The sequence below is a fragment of the Pseudorca crassidens genome, chromosome 3 (assembly GCF_039906515.1).
Source record: "Pseudorca crassidens isolate mPseCra1 chromosome 3, mPseCra1.hap1, whole genome shotgun sequence".
Taxonomy (NCBI): domain Eukaryota; kingdom Metazoa; phylum Chordata; class Mammalia; order Artiodactyla; family Delphinidae; genus Pseudorca; species Pseudorca crassidens.
The window spans coordinates 30085618-30109819 of record NC_090298.1 but is presented as its reverse complement, the minus strand read 5'-3'; the positions used below and the strand labels follow the sequence as shown (position 1 = coordinate 30109819).

General features: G+C 38.0%; 1 protein-coding gene and 1 long non-coding RNA gene across 7 annotated transcripts in view; one reads left to right on the top strand and one right to left on the bottom strand.

The window, feature by feature from the left end:
• Positions 1–24202, bottom strand: part of LOC137221209 (uncharacterized) — a 55005-nt gene that overhangs the window by 11972 nt on the left and 18831 nt on the right. For 2 of the 3 annotated variants that reach the window (XR_010941925.1, XR_010941926.1), the window contains exon 3: positions 3782–3925. This is a non-coding gene — a long non-coding RNA (uncharacterized lncRNA). Of the gene's footprint in view, positions 1–3105; positions 3926–24202 lie in introns of those variants that run through there. The other variant, XR_010941924.1, reaches the window with a different exon arrangement.
• The window catches only part of RANBP3L (RAN binding protein 3 like), a 48206-nt gene that overhangs the window by 10749 nt on the left and 13255 nt on the right, over positions 1–24202 (top strand). Inside the window, exons 2-9 of one of the 4 annotated variants that reach the window (XM_067730523.1) lie at positions 11721–11779; positions 12839–12878; positions 13379–13456; positions 14294–14368; positions 18501–18572; positions 18912–19051; positions 22304–22407; positions 23500–23584. In XM_067730523.1, the coding sequence (XP_067586624.1) occupies positions 11721–11779; positions 12839–12878; positions 13379–13456; positions 14294–14368; positions 18501–18572; positions 18912–19051; positions 22304–22407; positions 23500–23584 (653 nt within the window). The remainder of the gene's footprint in view (positions 1–11720; positions 11780–12838; positions 12879–13378; positions 13457–14293; positions 14369–18500; positions 18573–18911; positions 19052–22303; positions 22408–23499; positions 23585–24202) is intronic. The other 3 variants (XM_067730526.1, XM_067730524.1, XM_067730527.1) reach the window with 3 other exon arrangements.

The following is a 24202-nucleotide window of genomic DNA, read 5'->3' as shown; positions in this document are numbered from 1 at the left end:
TTTAAAAATTAAGATGAGATAAACTTGAGTTTTACCTCATTAAAAAAATACCCATAAGAAGAGTACTTGGTATGTAATATTAATACATATTAAGCATGTAGAGAAAATGATGAGTATGTCAGGGAGGGAGGAAGGAGTAATGGGAGGAGTAGAGGGAGGGAAACGTGTAGGGAGACAAGGAAGGTGGGTGTTAGAGAGAAATATGGAGCCAAAGGGAAGCAAAGAAAGGAGGAGGAGACAAATGAGGGAAAGCTGATTTTAAAAAAAGATCCAAAATGTGGTATACACGTACAATGGACTATTACTCAGCTTTTACAAGGAATACAATTCTAACATATGCAGCAACACAGATGGACCTTGAAGACATTACGCTAAGTGAAATAAGTCAGGCTCCAAAAGACAAATATTGTCTGACCCCACTTACATTAGGTACCTAGTCAGATTCATAGAATCGGAAAGTAGAACAGAGGTTACCAAGGGCTGGGGGGAGACTGGAATGGGGAGTTCGTGTTTAATAGGTATAGAATATCGGTTTGGAATGATGAAAAATTTCTCGAGATGGATGGTGTTGCTAGTTATGTATTGTGAAAATACCTAATAACACTGAACTGTATTTAAAACGGTTAAAATGGTAAAATTTATGTTATGTATATTTTCACACAATAAAAAATGCTTTAGAAAAAGATATCACATAATTACAATATCTCCTCTGATCCTTTCATCTTGACTTGTCATAATAGTTCAATGATCATAAAAGCTTGAAGGAAAGAAAATGAATAAATATAAAGGATTGTTCTCAGGTTTTGGGGGTTCTTTTTGAGACTTTTTCAAGTCATATACATTTGAAAACTGATCAGATTTTATCCTGTAATCTTCTTTAGCATGGTGAACAAATGTTTCTGGTAAGGCTTACAAGTTGCTACCTGGCCTTTACTTCTCTCAAACTAGTTCTAATGCAGAGCAGTGAGATGTGCATGCAGAACCATCTGCAGCAGGCAGCACAGTACCCCCCCCCCAGCCCCGCTCCATTTCTGTGCCCCAAGGGCAAGCAGGGCATTTCAGTCCTCACACACGTAAGGTGAGGGTGAATGTTGACCTCCGGGGGCTTCCGCAAGTTCCCGAGAGGAGAACGGGGTCCAGGCCTTCCGGGCTTGTGAGGGCCTTGGGTGGCAGCCCTGCTCCTTTCTTCCTGCCTAGGCCTCCGAGGTCTTGTTCTCAGTGGAATAACATGCATTTACTCCTGTGAAACGGGAAAACAAGGAGCTTTTTCTCCTGCCTGCTCAAAGGCTCAGGCCAGAGGAGTGAGTTTAAGGAAGAGAGTTCGGGAATTGCAAGAAGTTGCAATCAAGCTTCTCTATCCGGCCTTGGAATCCATGAGGGAATTTAAAAATAGTGCCCTTCTTTACTGATGAGGAAGAGCTTAAATGTATCTGGATTCAATATATGAAGCAGCATTTCAGCCATATCTAATAGTCTTTGTGAAGAGTGATTTAATTATTACTAATATGATATTTTGTGTCAAAATCACCTTTTTAATTTTAGCAGTGCAGAAAACGCTAGGGAATTACTTAAAATTAACAGATACCATTTTAAATCTGTACAATACTTATCTTCAACATGCCATGAAGCCTAGACTATATTTCCATCCCCTCCTCCCTCAGCAAAATGGAGAGACCCACTTCTAACATATGGAAGCATTTTCACACTGCAAGTTATTCTGAGGGGAGAATATGTGATTTATAAATGCTGTCAAATGAAATATGTATTTCCAAATGGTACCGAGTGGACCAGGCACATCACAAGACACGTTCTGCATCTTTACTACCCCATGGGCATAAACGAAGGAATGGTGTCGAGAAAGAGCAAACAGCTCTTTCTGGCATTATCAATCCAGAGGGCCCACACTTGCTGCTGACAAACATATTCAAGTAATTAAAGATTACAGGTAACCTTACCACAAAAGCATACAATAGTTTATATTCCATAAACTATAAAGGTCTATAATACTTATAGGTAAAATAACACCTTCAAATTTTGGAGAAATGGGTATGCTTTGTCAAAAGTAATACATTCTTCTGAGTCATTTTTGCCAGTGGCTGAAAATAAATATTGACATAGAGGTTTTAAACTGCTAGGCTCACCACGCCATTTGGCTGCCAACATTCTCAAACAAACCTTTTGAAAGTCAAAATACGAACAGAAAATGGTAAGAATAAGTGAAGCATCTTGCATGTTTACGGATGGCAAAACAAAAGTGCAGGAACACTCACACAGTCTGGGATGACATCTCAACTAGGCTCGTACAGACCACAAAGGCAGAAGGGCTATCACAGCTCAGGTACATCACAGCTTCATAAGAAAAGAAGCTGTAAAACAGGCATTTAACTAAGCCAAGAGGGAGCCTTTCTTAGAGGAAAACACATGAGATTCGGAGTCAGCTCTCATGTGTTTTAGTCCCAGATCTCTAAGTACAAGCTGCGTGACCTTGCACACATCTTGTAATTCTGGAGGCTTCGTTGTCTCATGATCCAAGGGTTTAATAACTTAGCTCTTGAGGATCGTATCATGTGGTAAGAGCCGCGGTTTACCGAGCATTTCTCATATGCCAGGTACTGTGCTTAGCATTTTATCTACGTTACCTCGCTAAATCCTTACAACTTTGTGAAGTATGTCTTACTATTCCCATTTTACAGATGAGTAAACGTGGCCTCAGAGGGATCAAGTGATCTGCCCTAGCTCACAAAGTTAGTGAATTGAACAGACGGAATTTGAATCCAGTCTCGTTTTTGCCAAAGTTTATGTTTATAAAACCCTGCATTCTGGCTCGTGGTAGTCATTTACTTAGTCACCAAAGATTAATATATTTAGACACGTTTTATAATAGATGAAGTATGATACAAATATACATTTTCACATTACACATGTGCATAAAAGAAGCATCATGGGAGATCAGCGAGGTCTAACTTTTAGGTCATATAAAGTTAAACATTTCAAAAGGCAAAAGGTTAAAGAGTAGTCATGACACGCATAAGTATGTCATATGGTACTGTTTTAAGAAGAAAGAAAAAGAAATAATTCAAAGAGTCATGTTTTGACACTGAAAACAATAGTAAAATTTAATGGAGTATGCTGTGTTGGCTGTTGAAAAAGGTCTCTTGGAAAACAAGAAGGTCTTCATGAAACCGTTCAACTCACTGAACATCCCCAAATGTAAAGCACACTGCACATGACGACCATGTCTTTTGGGATACATTACAGAACACTCTCAAAAATATAAAGCCAGTTTCTTCCTTCATCACTGTATTTTGATCTGCAGAGTGATTTTGCCAGATGTTCTGTATCAAATGACTTAATGAAAGTTTTCTGTTCTTTAAAATCTGTGAAGTTCCCTATTTATAATGACATCAGTGAAGTACATGACTTTAAGAAATGAGAGAAGAATTTTTCTTCAATTGACTTGCCACAAATCTCCAGATTCTAAAATGCAAACGAAATCAAGTCGCTGGCCATAGCCCACCACCACATATGACCGGATTATAAACTAAGCGGCATGGTTTGGTGTTGAGGTTGGGGTGAGAACGCATTAAACACAGAGTTTTCAGGGGCTTGGTCCGACCTCCAGAAGGGCAACAAGGTCTGTGTGTGACACAACCTCTAGTTCTAGCTCACATCAGACACTTGAATTATTTTTATGTCTTGGTTTTTCGAAATTGATCTGTGTCTAGATGGAGACCAGTATACAAACCAGTTGAGAAAAGAGTCTAAAGTCTTTGGAACTTACAATGAATGGATCTCTTGAAGACTAGCAGCATAAGAAGCAGATGAGTTCAGAAAATCGGATGGATGAGACAAAGTTCCCAGTGGTAACGGCTGTACCCAGTGGGTTGCGAGATACTTTTCTCATCTTCTTCTCCAATGTCCCATTCTGAAAATGAGTAATTTCTTTATCAGCATGGTATTTATGAGAAAAGGGATAGCTTCCTTCGTTTTATTCTAATATTGATTCTTTTTTTTCTCAAGTGTGTGCTCACATTGAATCAAAACCAAGAAATTCTAGATTGCTTAGAGCAGGCAGTTTATAATTCCATTAACAACAAAAATTTACAGCAGTTCAAAAAATGCAGAATTGGGTTGAAAAGTGTTTTCTCCTTTTACTTCCTATAATGTATGTATTACAACACACTTGTGTTCATAGTACACAATTGGTTATAACTTCAGCAGGGACGACAAGGCTGGAATTGTTCCAGCAGGGTCCATTTACCTTGTGTCTCAAGTTGAGCTGGTGCTTTGTGAGTTCAGCCTGGCAATTTCCTATGTAAATAGGAAATTGTATGTGAATGTAAATAGAAAGTTTCCCTCTGGGGTCCTGGTTATTTTACCTTCAAGTCAGTCAGTACAAAACATCTGATAAAGTAAAATCAAGAGTGTCCCATCATAGTTAATAACGACTCTGGGGCCTTACCACCTCCTTCTGTAAAGACATATTTTTTAATATTTTGGTGGGTAATTTGTTGTTTAGTTCATTCCTTTTGCATTTTTACAGAATTCCTCCATAGATGGCTAGAAATGAGTACAGAATGTCTTATGCCTATAGTTCCTTCATGAATTGGCACAGATTCACTTTTCTTCTGGGGCAACAATTTGTCATTTCTTAAAACTATCTTAAAATATTTTAACATAGATTTGAGGGCTTTTTTTAAAAAAAATCAAATTGTGATTCAGACCCTCTACATCCCCTCTTCCTGGGTCTCCTGCTATGATTGATCTTTTTTTCTACAGAAGATGTCATTTTTTATAGTTGAGACTTTAGATGTTTTAAATTCCTGTTGAAAAATCTTTGAACTATGACAAATGCTTTTGATGTAGTTTATGCTTTCAGGCTAAATTTTCGCTTTGCAGAAATAAACATTTTAACTGACATTTAATAATCCCAAGCAAAGATATTTTCTAAAAAAATTTCCATTACTCAGATTTCAGACATATTATTAAAACAAGACTCCTTGCATCGGAGAGGAAATCACTGTTTTAAGCAGAATATCTGAATGACTGATTTCAATATCAGTATCGATATTTCAATATCCTAACTACAGGCATTTCTTTTTAGGTCTTCAGAGTAGCCCTGGACTTCACCTTACATTGAATCACAATAATCATAGTGTGTGGTTTGAGTTGTAATTCTTTTCTCATTAACTGTCAGGTTACTCAGAACGTCTGGAGATTTAGTCATTAACTCCAAGGGTCTCCACTGCCATCTTCCTAGATTTGGTCTCAGTGGGCAGACACCTGGAGGTGCTCTAGAGGACCGGTCCTCAAACACGTATACAGACCACCTGGGGATCTTGTAAAATGCAGATTCTGCTGCAGTAGGTCTGGGGTGAGGCCTGAGAGTCTGCATTTCTAACAAGTCCCTGGTCAATGCTGCTAGTCTGTCTGGACCACACTTTGAGGGGCAAGGATCTCTAAAACTATCAATGGGCCATGGGCCTGAATTCAGAAACTTCCTGATATTAAATAAGAAAAAGAAAGATAGGAGTAAAACAAGGAAAAGTGAGAAGAGAACCAGGGGTAAGAATAAGGTAATGAGTGAAAGGAAAAAGAAAGACCTTTGAGGAACAATTAAGAAGTTTCCTCAGAGCTAACAGGGTAGCTAGGTGATGGCAATGACATAGGACTGGAGGAGAGGAGGGAGGGAAGCTAACTTTTATTGAGTGTCTTCTGTGCAACCTGTGCTCTGACATATTGCCATGTGTTTAGGCATGTATATGTAAATGGATATACATGGATATATATATCTGTGTATATATGGAGGATGGATCGATAGAGAGAAAGATATTCTGCCTTGTTCCAAAAAGGTTTGAAGAAGCTGTACCAGGTGCTCTTACGTGCACACATTCCTTCTATCCTCATAACAACCCTTTTAAAATATATATCGAGAGAGACGAGAAAGCTAAGCCTTGCAGTAATTTTTTTTAAAGCACAGCTCTAGGATTATCTAACTTCAGAGCTCCAAAATCCATGCTTTGACCAGTCAGAGAGCCAGACACGAGTGAAAGAGGTGAAGAGGACAGTTTTGGAACGTGAGAAGAAATGAGAAAAGAGGACGTGGCAGAGACACATGGAAAAATCCAGGAAGAAAGAGAGAGGAAAATGCAGGGCATGCCAGGGCTGCAGTCCAAGTGGATAATTCTAGTCCTGGTGGCAATTAGAGGCGACCCATTTGGCAGTGTCCGCTCCTCTGCAGGAGGGTTGTTGCCACCATCTTTCCTGCCAAGAGTGTTTCCACAACCTTTGTGGCCCTGGTTGGAGTAGCCTGGTTCTATCCAGTGTGGAGAACTCAGTTTTCACCTTAATCACCCTAAACTACCAAGCAGGATGAAGCAGTCTGCCAGACTCTCGGTGGGAGAAGCCATGTAGCAGAAATGTGGGACCCCTAGAGCTTCCTGCCCCCATGCCCACTGGGACTCCATTCTCAGTCTCTTCCTCCTCTTCCAGATCTGCTTTTGGCTCAGTAGACACTCTTAAACCTTCTCCTTTGAGATGACTGAAAATCCTCCAGTTACTTTCCTACATAAAACAGGTTTGTCAGACTGAGTGCCAATAAAATATATTGAAAACAAAAAGGTAGGAACAAGACCTTACAACTCACCCAAAATTTGGGGGGAAAATTATGGTACATATTAGAATAGGGAGAAAAGAAGTGTATATTTACTGTTAACACTGACCATTACACTACCTTAGAATCCTGAAGAACAAAGCTCTTACATTATGCATAATGTTCTAGCTGAATTCTTGTCTGGAGATGTGAAGGAGTATTTTGAATGAAGGTGAAGGACAAGAACATAAAATGCCTTTCAGTAGATTAGACGGCATTATAAAGAGCAGATCTTTAGTTATTCAGAAGCGTGTTATTGCACTCTGAATTCAGTGAATCCATCTTGCCCACACATCTATTTCCATATATCTCTATGCAAAGAACAGGTAGGCCAAAGAAATAAGATACTGGGTACTTGTTAAGCAGTATAATTCAATAAGAAGTCTGTCGTTGGCCAGGAGCGTGAGAATTGTCCTTTGATCATGAGTGTCTGACACTACGGTAGAAAAGAAATTATTTTCAAATTTGGTTTTTATTTTTTCAAAGTTATGTATATTCATGTGGTTTAAGGGATCAAGTGGTCCTACAAGACTTTTCTGGAAAAAAGTAGCAATCTCCTCCTGGCCCCTTCCTCTGCTTTCTTTTTTCTTGGTCCCCAGAGGTAACAGCATCCAACTCACAGCTGTTTCTTTTGTATTAACCTCCATATAACCAAATACCAGGCATTCAGGGCTACTTCTCTATATTTATGTTTAGGTGCTACTGGTTGCAACTATGGAAGAATTTAGGTCCCTTTCACAGATTTTTCTGACCCCTTCAACCCACTACCACCATACACATGAATGCTTTCCATTCCCCCATCTTCCCAAAATCACTGCATCAGAAGTCTGATTAGATCAATATTCAGTATTCACATCGTCATGATTATGTAATATATTTTGATTACTTTTGTTTTCCTGCCCAACTTTTTGTTTTCTCTGATTTAATAATTGTATCATATTTTTGTTTTGTTTTGTTTTCTTAGTTCTCTACGTACTAGTTACCAGTCAACCCCCAAAGTCTCTTCCAATTATCTAAATATGCTTTCAAAATATTCAGTTACTTGAGATATTCAACTGTTTCTAGTTCCATCCTTTTGGAGACTTCTTTCCTGGAGTCTCCTCAGGGACCTCCCCCATTGTGGACTGGTTATTCTCTGCAATTGGTGTACTGCTATCGTTCTGGGCTATCCTCTCACCATCATCCTGGAGGCTGCCTTCACCTCTTCTGAGTCGGTGCCCCTGTTTCTTGGCTACTTAGTTTACTAGCTCTTTTGGTAGAGCACTTCCTTTAGAAGCATCCTGAGAATGAGTGCATGTGGGATACATACTTCGAGAGCTTACAGTTGGAAATGTTTTTATCATGTCTTTACACTTAATCGGTACATTATAATCGGTACATTATATTAGCATATAATTCTAGACTGGAAATCATTTCCTTTCAGAGTGTTAAAAGCATTGCTCCTTTGACTTCTAACTTACAGGATTGTTGTTGTGAAACCTAAAGCCATTCCGATACCTGATCCTTCATATGTGACTTTTTTTTTACCCCCTTTTCCATGCCAATAGGACCTTTTCTTAGTGGTGTTCTAAGATTTCATGATGTGCATTGGTACGGTTCTATTTTCATGTATTGTTCTGAGTATTGGATTGGCTCTTTCAAACTGGACACATATGTCTTTTGATTTGGGGAATTTTAATGATCTATTTGTTGATAATTTCAAGCCCTCGTTTTCCTGTATTCTCTTTCTCTATAGCTTCTATTAGTCAGGCATTGAAGTGACTCTTGGACTGATCATCTGAGTTTTCCTATCTCTTCTCACATTTTTCATTTCTGTTCTTTTGCTCTGCTATGTGGACTATTTACTCAATTTTATTCTCTAAATCTTCTATTGATGTTTTTAAGGCAACACTGATTCTACTACCATATTTTAAAGTCCCAATTTCTAAAAGCTTATTCTTGTTCTGTGTTACTCTTTTGAAAAAATAGTATTCTGTTTTTGCTTCATGAATGTTTCATATCTGTGAGGATATTAATTATATACATATTAGATATATAAAATATATATGTATGAAAATAAATTATTTGTATATAATTTTAGAAAATATATATTAAACTCTCTGCATCGTCTTTTCCCTCCAGTTTACTTTCCTTCTGTTTACTCATTCAATCACTGAATTGTGTGTCTGGTGACCCTTGATTGCCTGCTTATATTTAAGAAGGAGGCACTCACGAAAAAGCTCATCGGCAGCTGTGTGCACTTGCACCGGGTTCTCATCATCTGGTTTGACCATTCACTGAGAAATTTGTTTGCCAATATCTTTTGTTCTTTTCTTTCGGATTGCTCACTCTCCAGAGAAAAATCTTATAATTTCCTGCCTGGAGGAAATAAACCTGGCTGCCAGCATTCTGTGAACTGAGTAGAGAGTGCTCAGACTGAACCTCAGTATTTTGTATGCGTGGTAGGCAGTATAACAGCTCCCTAAAGATGTCCGTATCCTAATGCTCAGAACCTGTAAATATGTACCTTATGTGGCAAAAGAAACCCAGTAGATGTGACTAAGTTAAGGATCTTGAGACGGGAAGATTATTTTAGATAATCCAACTTCATCTCCAGCCTCATCTTATACCACTGTCCTCTCCCTCTTACCTTGCAAAGTGACTTGTATACGGTCACCCCTCAATACATATTTGTTGAATAAGTGGATTGATCAACAAATATATTAGAAAGAAGAAGGGATACATTTTAAAATATATCATTTTAAGGACCGTGATCTTATTTTCAAGTTTTCCTACTGGGTCAGGTTAGAAAACTGCTATGAACCCAATGGCTTGATAAATGTTTACTCTTGACTTTGTCTTTGGAGCCAAAGGACTGGTTTGAGAAAGGGAGAGAGAATCTAGATGGAAGAGGAGGTAAGGAGGTCATCTGTTTTCCAGCTAATGAGCTGGGCAGTGTCAGGGAGAGGAGGCGGCTGCACTGAGGCTAATATACCTTCAATCAAACAATGTATACCTAGATCCTAGCACAGTGGCTGGCACAAAAAGATACTCAATAAATATTTGTTGAATTGATGAAAAAAAATGGCCTTCCTACTTTACCACATGCCCTCCAAGCTACAAGTAACCCTTTATGATTTCCTACTTAACGCTGCCATTGAAGATCACTTCTGCCCATTTTTAGCTCTATGTTTTGATAGAGGAAAAGTCAACATGCTATTTTTCTACGGTTCGGTCAAGTCATACTATTTTAAGGACAACTATCCTAAGTCCAATTTAGAAGAGGCCCATTTATTATTCCACTTCATAAGTATTCCACTTCATAAGTATTCCACTGCATAAGTATTCCACTGCACATTCACAAAGACTATGTCCTTTCAAAGTCATTAGAGATCTCATTTCTTAAATCTAATGTAATTGCCGGAAAAGGAGCTTGTTTTAAGAAAGAACAAAGAATTGAGCTACAGTTGAACATGGATGGCAATGCAAATATATTGTTGAGCATTTTCTGCTGTGGTTCACTTGGCTCCAAGGGCAGACAGCACAGTAAGCACTTGCATAAAAAAATGAAGCTTATCTTGCTGGACCGAAAGAAGGTACCCAAGTTCAGGGCCCCAGGAGCTTGGCAAAGGGTGGTCTGGCAGAGTTTTGACACGCTATTATGGGATAAGATTGTGGGTAACTGGAAAACCCCTTTCTGGCATATAAAAGATGTAATTATCTGGTAGTTCCTTGAAATTCTTCAGCTAGACTTATTTATTTAACCAGTGATGGCAAATTACCTCAGCTTCTATGCCGACATGATACATCGGTAATGGCTGCTAGAAGCCTATAATGATAAAAGTTCTGAGGAAATATTGGGGCTCATCAAGAAAGTGTTGTCATAGATTAGCAATGTCAGCTATGAGTTTTGGAATAGAGATTGGTGTCACGCCACATATTTAATATCCATTCAGGCTTTTTTTTGGTCTTATTAAAATCTAAGTAATTATATCTAAAAATCCACATAATTTTCACATAAATTCTGTAAAGTAAGTACTGTTATAGTCTTCATTTTTTTTTTTCGGATGAAGAAACTTAAGGTACAGACATATTGTTTCCAAAAGTATATTGCCAATTAGCGGTGGAACTTATATTTGAACACATGCCTCTCTAACTCCAGAGCCCCTCCAAGCTTTTAACAACCATATAATCTTCCCTAAGAATTCTAGAGTGCTGATATTTAATGCTGTTATCACTCATTTATACCCTAGAGTGAATGAGTTCCTTTCTATCCTTACCTAAGAGAGGAAAATATAAAAGATTAATAAGGTTGGCAGGGCTGAAGACAAACTACCTACTTTACAATACTGTTTAAGACTGATTCTTAGTCTAAATATTGAAAACATGACTTAGTATATGACTAGTCAAGGAAACATGAATTATTCCTGGATTATTTAAGTACATCTGTACCATTTATATTTTGAGATCCAAACCAAGTAGAAGTATTACTCTCAGATGAGATTTTTTTTTTTTTTTTTTTTTTGCGGTACGTGGGCCTCTCACTGTTGTGGCCTCTCCCGTTGCGGAGCACAGGCTCCGGACGCGCAGGCTCAGCGGCCATGGCTCACGGGCCCAGCCGCTCCGCGGAATGTGGGATCTTCCCGGACCGGGGCACGAACCCGTGTCCCCTGCATCGGCAGGCGGGCTCTCAAACACTGCGCCACCAGGGAAGCCCTCAGATGAGATTTTTCATCCTTTGAAATGTTTTATTCTAAAAGTAAGGATGTTAATCACTACGTCACGATGAGTTTCCAAATGCAGGTAATTGTACTTTGTTTTCCTTAAACATTTAAAGGTTGTTCTTTTAATGGGATGATCTCTCTATTTATGGAAACATATTACTGTCACTTTCCCCGAATATTTATTTCTCTAATTAATTGTTAAAATCATTTGTAAATATGCGATTTACAGCATTCATGTAAAACAGTTTGGATTTTACCCAAAGGCAGGGAAAAATACAAACCCAAAAAATCTTCAAATATTTGTAGTTGGTGTTAGAAATGTCAGAGTATTGTTTGATTTCTTGCATGTTCTTTTACTTTTACAGAAAAATCTGTCATTGCTCAACCAATATTTGTTTTTGAAAAGAGAAAACAAACTTTTAAGGTAAGATCAAGTCACTTTTCTTTGATTTTTTTTTTCGAGGTATTTATTTATTTTGGCTGCATTGGGTCTTCTTTGCTGTGCGCGAGCTTTCTCTAGTTGCGGTGAGCAGGGCCTACTCTTCGTTGCAGTGCGCGGGCTTCTCTGCGGTGGCTTCTCTTGTTGAGGAGCGCCGCCTCTAGGCATGTGGGTTTCAGTAGTTGCAGTGCGTTGGCTCAGTAGTTGTGGCTCACAGGGTCTAGAGCGCAGGCTCAGTAGTTATGGTGCACGGGCTTAGTTGCTCCGCAGCATGTGGGATCTTCTCGGAGCAGGGATTGAACCCGTGTCCCCTGCATTGGCAGGTGGATTCTTAACCACTGCACCACCAGGGAAGTCCCTCTTTGATTTTTATTTTGACAAGATTGTATTTCGAGAAGCTAGCTATACTAAATGATACCACTGCTGCATAAATTTATCCTCTGTTCTTCACTTAGAGGAGTAGTAACTCCAGCATATTTACATCATAGGGATGTACTGACAGCAATTTGGCTGAAATGGGAAGCCAGAGGCCTTATCTTGAAACTATGGATAACATGCCATTTTTACCAAATTATCTGGTTTTTTTTTTGGAGTGACTGGGAAAGGGGAGGGGCTGAAGGAGATTAGGAGGGCTAAGGCTCATCATGTATTCCCCACCACTGACCTAGCTTAAAACTGGATATAAAATAAGTTCTAAACTGCAATATATGATTCAAAAGAAATCTTGAGGACTCTATTTGCTTTTTCAGCATCATACTAAAATCACTTGCTCTGAAAGACAAACGATAGCATTAGTAGCATTCTCACTTTAGCCTAACTAGTATTTTCTTGTTATTCATTCTTACTTATGGAGGTAATTTACCCTACTACCCACAAAACTAACTAAAGAAAAACTCAACTCCTAGTGAGTAAAGGTGAGCAGCTTTTCCTAGCCTAGCTGAATAGACCTGGCTTCTGAGAATTCTCTTATAAAGTGACAGGGTGAAAGTCTGATTTGAAAACAGCAAACACTCAGCTCTCATTGGTAGCTTTGTTTCCTTCCAGAGACCTGCAGAAGACACCCTGTATGAAGCAGCAGAACATGGTAATGATTTGTATCCTGTATTTCAAAAGCAATCTTTATACAAAGAGATAAGTAGGCACGAGCATTTTGGCATGTGGCACAGACAATGTAAAATCGAATGTTTTTCTTGTTTTTAAGCATGCAAGTAGACTGGCTCTTGTTTTGAAAGATGACATGTAGGTCTTTGAGAACACTGATGTTAACAACGCTAAAATCCCATGATTCTCCACTGCCTGTACTTCAACCTTCCAAAAGCATTCTCTATACAATCTCAGAATTTGTACGCAACTTCTTGCCAAGGCCACTTGTTTCTAATTGTTTCATAGTAGGATGATATGCCTATCGGTTTACAATCACCAAGTTATTAACCCCAATATCTAACACTGTGCTTCAGGAATTAACACATTGTCAAACGATGATATATCTAGAGAAAAGGAAATTCTGTTTCTCCTCTCATATCATGGATTGAGGCTAATTTGTTATTGCAACCAGTTTTACCCTTCACATTGAATTTCTTACAGAGTGTAATGATTCTTCAAGAAAGCGTGTCCGGTCTTCGTCTTTTACTTTGCATACTACAGATTCTCAGTCCCAAGGAGGTAGGTATAGCCTTGACTGTTCACTGTTATGTTTACTCTGAGTGTGACACTACTAAGGGACTTTTCAAACACATACTGTTTAAAAATCTACCCATTGATAGTGTTTATAATATATTGTTGTATGAAGATAGCAGTTTATAAATGAATTGCACAGTGAGTTATTATTTAAAAATTCAATTAATCAACATTGGAAAAAAGACTGAAAGGATATAAACCACAGTGTTATCTTAGGTAATGGGATTACAAGTGATTTGGTTCCCTTGTCCATCCCCCCCACCCCCCACCCCCAGCCCACTCCACCCCCCCACTCCGACCTTTGTATTTTGCTGTGTTCACAAAGTTTCTGCATTAAGCATGTATTAGCTTTACAATTAGGAGAAACTGCTATTTCCTCCTAAGTAAACATCTACTTAAATAAACAGATGTCTGCTTTAAAAAAAACACTTTATTCTAAGAACTTTATCATATGCTGTGTTTTGAATAAACCATTAACTTAGTTTGCCTCCCTCCTACACTCAAAGCACTCTGGTGACTTCTTTTATGATAGATCACACTGCCCTCTGCTGCGTCATACAGCTATTTATGTATATGTCTGTCTCCTCCACTGAGAGTTCCTTGAGGTCATCTTCACACCTGATAGAGTGTCTAACACACGATGATCATGTAAATATTTACTGAATAATTCTCACCAGAGGCACTCTTTATTTTTAATCGATAAAAATACAAAGATTTTTCTAATCTGGTGATAAAGAAAATTTTCCAAAACAGCAAAAATCCAAATCAAAAGAAAAACAAAACCCACTTCCTTATTGACTCCAGTTTGCAATCTGCTTTTAGCATCAACCTTGTCCCAGAAGCGACTACGATCTTCATCCTTCATGGATCTCCCGACCTTCCCCCCTTCTGGGCCAGGTAATAAAGAACTTCTTAGAACCTCAAGCCTGACACTCTGACTTTTCCAAATCCATTCTTATTCATGACGAGCTTTCTTTTTCAGCTACTATAAAACTCTGACATTTTAGTGGCAAATAAAATAGGGGCCTTAGCAAAGTATGCATGGAAGACTACCTTCTGAATTCCAGCCCCACAAATCTAGACAGTATATGTTTATTTTTGGTAGAAAGTTTAAGCTTGATGATGTTTTTTAGGATTTCATGTTTATGACAGTGTTATTTTATGTAAGGTAGCCCTATAAAATATAGTAACTTGCTTTATTTTCCTTATTATTGTCCATCTGTACAGTTTATAATATATGCAGTACTCAAAATATATAACTATGTGTAGATTCTCAAAGTTTATGCTTTAAATTTATATTCTAAAGTTTAGAATATGATTCCTTTTGAATTTTTCACTAATTAAAACATTACCTCTTTTTATTTGAAATTTGTAATACTTTGCTAAGTAAAACTATTTTATCATAATAAAATATTTGAAATGGTTGAAACATGCTCTACATCAAGATTATGATTTGTAGTCTTGTATATTTTTGTTTCTACTGAACCACCAACTGCCTTTTCCGAGTTAAGCTTACCACAAGAAACAGAAAATACCAACTATTCACTTCCTTTTAGCGGATTCTACCCAGGAACCACAGAGTTTTCAAACTAATGAATTTATATTCTTATTAACAATTCCAAGCGTGACTGAGCAACAATATGGTCAGACACCTTTCACATAAAGAAGAGACAGGTTCTAGTTCAATAAGCTCCAGCTATATGTGCCTGACAAGTTACAGACATTAAGAGGAATAGGGGTCTTAATCCCAGAGGATTTGTTTTATTGTATTTGTGCATAAAGTAAAGGGATGGCTTTAAATTATCTGGAAGACTGCTTCAATTCATTTTCTAAAAATCAGACACACATACAAAAAGAATGAATAAAAAAAACACTGATATTACCAAGCACATCCCATTTTATGTTGTGCAGAATCTTGGCGCTGTTGGAATGGAGACAAATAGTACAATTTTAAATGGCCCATTCAGTGTTACTTTTTAATAATAAAGATCATAAAAACCATGTAATTGAACTTTGAATTAGAGAAGCTATTCTACCCCAACATTTATAATACTTCGAAGAAGCAATCCTTATTCTTTTCTCATCTCCTTTAATCCAACACTCAAAGGTTGCTATTTCTGCGATTTGCAACCAAAAGGTGATCTCTGAGATGTGTAGTACAGACATACCTCGTTTTATTGAACTTCACAGATATTGCATTTTTTACAAATTGAAAGTTTGTGGCAACCATACCTCAAGGAAGTCTATGGGTGCCACTTTTCCAACAGCATTTGCTTGCCTTGTGTCTCTGTGTCATATTTTGGTAATTCTCACAATATTTCAAACATTTTCATTATTATTATACGTGTTATGGTGATCTGTGATCAGTGATCTTAGATGTTACTACTGGGGGGGCACTTAAACCACGACCATATAAGTCATGATGGCCAACTTAATAAATGTGCATGTTGACTGCTCCACCAACCAGCCTGCTCCCCCATCCCTCTCCCTCTTCTCAGGCCTCCCTATTCCCTGAGATACAGCAATATTGAAATTAGGCCAGTTAATAACCTTATAGTGGCCTCTAAGTGTTTGAGTGAAAGGAAGAGTCACATGTCTCTCACTTTAAATCAAAAGTTAGAAATGATTAAGTTTAGTGAGAAAGGCATGTCTAAAGCCAAGATAGGCCAAAAACTAGGCCTCTTGCACCAAACGGTTAGCAAATATGTGACTGTGAAGGAAAAGTTCCTGAAGGAAATTGAAAGTGCTACTCCAGTGAACACATGAATGATAAGAAAGTGAAACAGACTTATTGCTGATATGGAGAAAGTTCTAGTGGTCTGGAGAGAAGATCAAACCAGCCACAATATTCCTTCAAGCCAAAGCTTAATCAAGAACAAGGCCCTGACTCTTTTCAGTTCTGTAAAGGCTGAGAGAGTTGAGGAAGCTGCAGAACAAAAGTCTGAAGCTAGCAGATGTTGGTTCATGAGGTTGTAGGAAAGAAGCCATCTCCATAACATAAGTGTGCAAGGTGAAGCAGCAAGTGCTGATGCAGAAGCTGCAGCAAGTTATCCAGAAGATCTAGCCCATATCATTAATGAAGGTGGCTATGCTAAACAACAGATTTTCAGTGTAGACGAAACAGCCTTATACTGGAAGAAGGTGCCATCTAGGACTTTTCATAGCTAGAGAGGAGAAGTCAATGCCTGGCCTCAAAGTTTCAAAGGACAGGCTGACTCTCTTGTTAGGGACTAATGCAGCTGGAGACTTTAAATAGAAGCCAGTGCTTATTTAGCATTCTGAAAATTTAAGGCCCTTAAGAATTATGATGAATCTACTCTGCCTGTGTCCTATAAATGGGACAACAAAGCCTGGATGATGGCACACCTCTTTACAACATGGTTTGCTGAATATTTTAAGCCCACTGTTGTGACCTACTGCTCAGAAAAAGATTCCTTTTAAAATATTACTGTTCAGTGACAATATATCTGGTCACTCAAGAGCTCTAACGGAGATGTAAAACAAGATTAATGTCATTCATGCCTGCTAACACAACATCCACTTTTCACACCATGGATCAAGGAGTCATTTTGACATTCAAGTCTTATTATTTAAGAAGTACATTTTGTAAGGCTATAGCTGCCATAGGTAGTGATTCCTCTGATGGATCTGGACAAAGGCATTTGCAAACCTTCTGGAAAGGATTCACCATTCTAGCTGCCATTAAGAACATTTGTAATTCATGGGAAGAGGTCAAAATATCAACATTCACAGGAGTTTGGAAGAAGCTGATTCCAACCCTCATGGATGACTTTGAGGGGTTCCAGACTTCAGTGGAGGAAATAAGTACAGATGTGGTGGAAATAGCAAGAGAACTAGAATTAGACGTGGAGCCTGAAGATGTAGCTGAATTGCTGCAATCTGATGATAAAACTTGAACAGATGAGGAGTTGCTTCTCATGGATGAGCAAAGAAAGTGGTTTCCTGCTCATCTAGTCCTGGTGAAGATGCTGCAAAGGTTGTTGAAATGACAATAAAGGATTTAGAATAAACTTAATTGGGGGTTTGAGGGGACTGACTCCAATTTTGAAAGAAGTTCTGTGAGTAAAATGTTATCAAACAGCATTGCATGCTACAGAGAAATCATTCGTGAAAGGAAAAGTCAACTGATGCTGCAAACTTCATTGTTGTCTTATGTTAAGACATTGCCACGGTCACCCCAGCCTTCAGCCACCACCAGCCTGATCAGTCAGCAGCCATAGACACTGAGGCAAGACCCTCCACCAGCCAAAAGATTATGACTCTCTGAAGGCTCACATGATGGTTAGCATTTTTTAGCAATAAAGTATTTTTAAATTAAGATAGGTATATTGTTTTTCATAGCAATAAAGTATTTTTAAATTAAGATACATATATTGCTATTGCACACTTAACAGACTACAGTATAGTGTAAATGTAACTTTTATATGCACTGGGAAACCAAAGAACTTGTATGACTCACTTTATTGTGATACTCATTTTATTGCAGTGGTCTGGATCCCAATCAGCAATATCTCTTTGGTATGCCTACAATTCTGTTCTTGCAGCCAAGACCACAGTCTTATCCCATCAATTCACTTCACAGAAAAATGGCCTAGAATAATGGTCATCTTTACTTCTCTCTTCGGGTATCATTAAAGAGTGGGGAAGGGGCAGAATTTGCTAACAGTTTTATAACATTCTATAAGAAATATATATTAATGCACACAGATGGTTCACTACCAATTCAGAGTTTATAATCTGTAGAATTTCAGTATTCAATTTCATGATTCTAAAGAAAACTCCCTATTTCACTTACGACCTAATTTTCACTTATTTTTCTGAGTAAAAAGACTGTAGCGAAACTCACCTTGCCATCACACTTTTTTAGCAGAATCAGTGCTCTCATGAGCACCGCCTATTACTCTGTTAGTGCCAACAGCGACATCTACTGGTGAGTTCAGTGCAAGACCGTTAAAACAGTAGAAACTGACTATAGGTTTAAAAATTTTTGTAAACATGTTTTTTACAGTGAAGAAAAACAATGTTTTTATGACATCAACTTTTGTGCAAAGGAATGTTGATATGAACAGTGCAGAACAAGGTATGTAGCTTCTCTTTATTACAAGAACCTCAGAAATTTTGTTTTACCATCCATATCTTAATCTCTGTGTGTGTGTATGGTGGTATGGTGGTTGAGTGACAAAACATGAAGGAAAGCATTTGGTAAGCTAAGTCCCATGATCAAAATGAATAGTTACTGGGTTAAAAGTAGGCAGGAAGAAAGTACCAGGCAGCTCACTGGCTATTTTGACTTTGATTAGTTAACATTAACCCCTCATTTAATCATGACTTTAGAAAATTAGCATTAAATTAGTAAAAAACTAGAGAGGAAAAGTATTTCACTGAAGATATATTGACCCTTTCATTCTGTTATTTTAAGGTCCTGTGAAACATTCTGAACATGTTCTAAGACCTGCTATCTTGCAGCCACCTCAAGCTCAAAAGTGTATAAAAGTAAGAAAAGCATTTGGAAACGATGTGCTGGAATCCTGCAAGAGTAGAGAAAAAAACAAAAATAAGGTAAGAAAACCTCCTATGGTAGGAATGACCTCAATTCCCCATCCTTCTTTTGGTAGATTGTTGTGGGCCCCCATATCCGGAATTAGGGGCTGCCTGACCTTTGTTCTGTTGCTGAAGCAGCTACCAGGCTGGAAAAACAGCTGGACAAGATAGCCAAAAGCCCTCAGTAACCTTATTAAACTTGTCTTCTTAAACTGGAGGGTTGCTCCCGGGAACAAGTCTTGCGTTATCTCCTAAGCTGTAAAGCTGAGTCCTGTGTAGTGGGGACCTTTGAGGGTCTTGTCCTGGTGCATTGATCCCATGTGAGAATAAGGGAGCAATGCGGTGGCAGGGGCCAGGAGTCAGATGTCAAAAAAAGGAAAGGGATTTTTTTTGTATCTTCAACTGGTGGACATGCTAGTGTGGCTTCCCTTCCAGACCCATCTTCATGGAAACAGGAGTAATGAACTACCTCCACAGTGTAATTGGGAGGGCTTGGGAAGCCTCTGGAGACAGAAACAAATTCTCTCTTCCAACTGAATCACTTGCTGTGGGCCTTTCTAAGGAGATATTCATTTTACTCTGGCCATGCAGATATGGGCTTGGGGATATTCTGTTGCTATAGTTCTATCTGTGTCTTCCAGAAGCAGACACTTGAGAGGAAGGGAACACAGGATCAACAGGGTGGAATTTGAGAGTTATTCCATCAGTCATTTGCTTTCAGCTAAACTACTGAGGGTTGATCACCTGGTTTTGGTTTTTTTCCCAGACCGAACATGAGGACAGTGACACATGCAAGTGTTAAAATACCAATCATTTAATCAATTCAGTGAAAATAATCCAATTGGTACTAATCCTACCTTTACTGCTATCTAACTGTGTTTTCATTGACACATGTAAGTGTTAAAATACCAATCATTTAATCAATTCAGTGAAAATAATCCGACTGGTACTAATCCTACCTTTACTGCTATCTAACTGTGTTTGCATTCTTAGACAAAGCACCCAACCTTCTCTTTTTTATCAGTGAAGTGAGGGAGTTGAACTTGGCCAGCATTTACCATCATTTTTTTTTTTTTGCGGTACGCGGGCCTCTCACTGTTGTGGCCTCTCCTGTTGCGGAGCACAGGCTCCAGATGCGCAGGCTCAGCGGCCATGGCTCACGGGCCTAGCCGCTCCGCGGCATGTGGGATCTTCCCGGACCGGGGCACGAACCCATGTCCCCTGCATCGGCAGGCGGACTCTCAATCACCGCGCTCCCAGGGAAGCCCTACCATCATTTTTATATTTCCAAATCTTTTTCTTTGTTAAGACATGATTTAATGAGACCCATTATGAATTTTAAAAATCATTTCATCATTTATGCATGATATATGATGTGACTTTTAGATATAACATATTTTAAATTTCAAATCAGTATTTTATTAAACATTTTCACTTAAATATAATCATCACTATATTACATAAATTCTTTACCTATTTAAGGAGTGATACATGTTGTTTAATTTGTTTTAAAGTATGCAAGAAAAAGTATTATGTGTTAACTAATTTCTAAAATGTTATTACATTGCTTTTGATTTTGGAATGGCATGTTCTATAAATTATAGATTAAAATTTTTATTGCACATTATGTCAAAAGTTGATCAATATTTATTTTTGCCATGATTTTTTGAAATCCTGCATTGCATGTATTTAAAATAAAATTTGTAACACAATAAAAATAAAGGGGGCTTCCCTGGTGGCGCAGTGGTTGAGAGTCCGCCTGCCGGTGCAGGGGATGCGGGTTCGTGCCCCGGTCCGGGAGGATCCCACATGCCGCGGAGCGGCTAGGCCTGTGAGCCATGCCCGCTGAGCCTGCGCGTCCGGAGCCTGTGCTCCGCAATGGGAGAGGCCACAACAGTGAGAGGCCCGCATAACGCAAAAATAAATAAAAATAAAGCATAAGATAAATTTTCAGGCTATTGTTTATAAGCATTTCTTCTTGAATAACTTATTAAGGGCATAAATAGAACTTATTCCTAATAAGTGAAAAGCCTAATTGGATATGCCCATCATTGAATTTTCTCCATTGAATGATGATTTTTGAAGATCTAAAGACAAACTATATATAAGATGCTATGTCAAATGGATAATTAATATGAACCTGCTGTATAAGAAAATAAAATAAAATTCAAAACTTAAAAAAAAAAGATGCTATGTCAGAATTCTGACAAAATGTTATAATTTATAGATCTAGTAAGAATTATCTGTAGGTGAATTTTATAGAACACTTATTTTTATGATCTTTATTAACTTGTATATCAAAATTAGAGCAATTTTCATTCATCCTGTCATTAGTTTTGGTCACTTATTGCATGTAATTCAAATAATATATGCCTAATAACAACTATCTCAACCAACATAGAGTTAAAAACTACCATTTTGGCTGAGATAAATCATCTGAGTGACTGAGTCTTAAGCATGGACTTTGATCTTTGCTAACCAACGGCACATACTCTCTTGACACATATTTCTCAGCTCTCAAATTCTGTTACAAAGGGAAAAATACTCAAAATTATTTTTATTGATTGATATAAAATTAAAGTGGAAACAGACCCCATTTACCTTTAAAGATAGGAAGTCCCTGCAACATCTTTGAAAATCCCTGGTGGAGGAAGGGATGTGTCCACAAAACACTGAGGACACTAGATTAGATAACAGATAGGGGCTCCTTCCAGATCAAAAACTGCTCACTCCTTCATTTATACATTAATGCAGGTAAGGTGCATATGTATATACACATCAGATGGAGTAACTAACTGACTTAGTTACCAGTCGGAAGTTTCTAGAGGAAGAGATGGAGTTTTCTCTCACACTGGGTGGCCATGATGGTGAAGCTCTTAGGGTGTTTCCAGGGATTAAATAGTCCTGAAAGATATTTACTAATCTAGAAATGAGAATTAACTCCACTTGGCTAAAGGGGTAAAGGTAACAAAAGGAGGTGGGATTTCTGAATGTTCGCGCTCAGTCTGGTGTCAGGCAGACCCAGGCTCGAATATCAGTCCCCTTTCCTTGTTGCCCAGGCCTGCCCCCATTATTTAAGCTTGTTAGGTCAGTTTACTTACCTGTAAAACGTGTTTAGAAGTACAAAGTGTATAGAGTTGTTCTGAGGAGCGTATGAAATAATGTATATAAAATGTTTAGGGTAGTACTTGAACAAAGTAAGTTTTCAACACATTTATATATCTAGTAAGGCAGTTTAAATGAACTTTTTGATGGATTTTTTTCTTTCAGATTTCTGAGGAGAACTCCTATTTGCTAAGTGAAAATTTACCAAGTGCCAGAATTTCAGTCCAGCTGTCTACTAACCAGAATTTTTTAGGTCCTACATCAGTAGGGTAAGTTAGTGATGGGGAAACAGGTGGTGTTCTTTCATTCTTGCTTTCTTTTATCATTATAACCATTTCCGGGAAAAAAGTTTCTGACATTGTACAGATAAAATGCCAAGATTTCTGTTTGAAAGGAGATTTTATAAATATACAAATTTAAAATGTTTTTTAAAACATCTCTAATTTAAAAACATTTTAAAATATTATCATATTGATATTGGATCATCTCTATTGTCTTGTTGACTTGGGTAAGTATGTTTCAAATAGGTACAGCTAAATTTTTATTTAGTTAGGCATTAATTATTGGCTAATAGATTAGCCTTTCCATGGCATTCTTTCTTTCCCCTCTTTTAAATTATTGCTGGCATTATTATTTATTAACATAGGTTGGATAGACAACAAAGAAAGCAGTAGAAATATGCAAAGTGAAAGTTAATATTTCCTAGCATCACCAGTGATGAGGGCATGTTTGATCTGAGAGAAGATTACAACTAGCCGTGGACATTCTGGACTCGCGATTAGGGCCCACGCAGGTACCTCAGCCCTTACCTACTGTGCACGTTGGGGATGCAATAGGGATCCCGGAGTCCATCTGTCAACAAACAGAGGGCTGCATGTCTTTGAGTTTCTCATTATGCAAAACACTTAAAACACTAAAAAAAAGTTTCTGGGAGGGAAAAACCAAATTAAACCACTGCACACTCAAGTATAACTGAGAAGATAGATTGGCTTTGCTTTTGCCCTGAGATCTTGGATCGCTAAAAGCATTGGCCAGTTGGGGAAAAGGAGAGTGGAGACTGGAGACTGGAAAAGCAAAAAGATAAGGGCTGGGCAGCTCCCCTGTTGATCACACAGCCCGTTTGGACTGGTCTTGGCCAGTGCTGTAAAAGCCGTCAAATATTTTGAATAGCATGCCTGGAAGTACCTATCTCAATTTTTCCATTATTTCTTATTAACTTCAGATAAACAAAAGTTAGCAGATGTTTTTATGCTTTACATAAATCTATTCAATCATCTGATTATTTCATGTGCTAAGGTTTAAAATGGCTATATTTACTGCTACTATATTTAAAATAGCAAATGCTTATTTCTTTTCCTTAGATGTCAACCAAATGAAGATAAGTATTCTTTTAAAAGCTGCAGTTCTGATTTCGTTTTTGGAGAAAACATGGTAGAAAGAGTTTTGGTAAGATTTTGGCAGATGTTTCTATTATTATACAGAGAGCTGTCACTTCAAATTTCTGAAGGCAAATTAATTAAGACAATGTTAAATTGGAGCACACTTTTTAACTCCTGAGTTCAAAGGCACATTTCCTGTCTTTAACTGGAAAGGTTCTCCTGGGAAGCAAGTTCTAGTTGTTAAAATAATAGACAAGAACCACAGAGGAAGGGAATTGTATAATTATAACATTATTACTGATAAGAAATACTAAATACTTCTTTGACTTGCATTAAACCAGAGGTACCCAAGGAAATCCCGGAACTGTCTGCAATAGTTAGATAAACTCAACTGGTCATGATATTTTAATACAGTTTTTCAATAGCATTTTTTATAACAAGATGCATTTAAAATCATTTGCCAAATTTTTCTCATTAACCACAACTTTCCCCTTCAAGATTTTACACTGAAAAGCATTATTATAACTTTTTTCTCTAGCTGTAAGAGGAAAATCATAGTCTTTTACTTGCCTAGGAGAATGTACTTGCCAAGTGGAACCCCCTGATTATTATTACCATCATCCTTAATTAATACTGAGCATCCTCCTACGTGAGGCAGTTGCTGCTCTGTCCTCCACAGGGCACG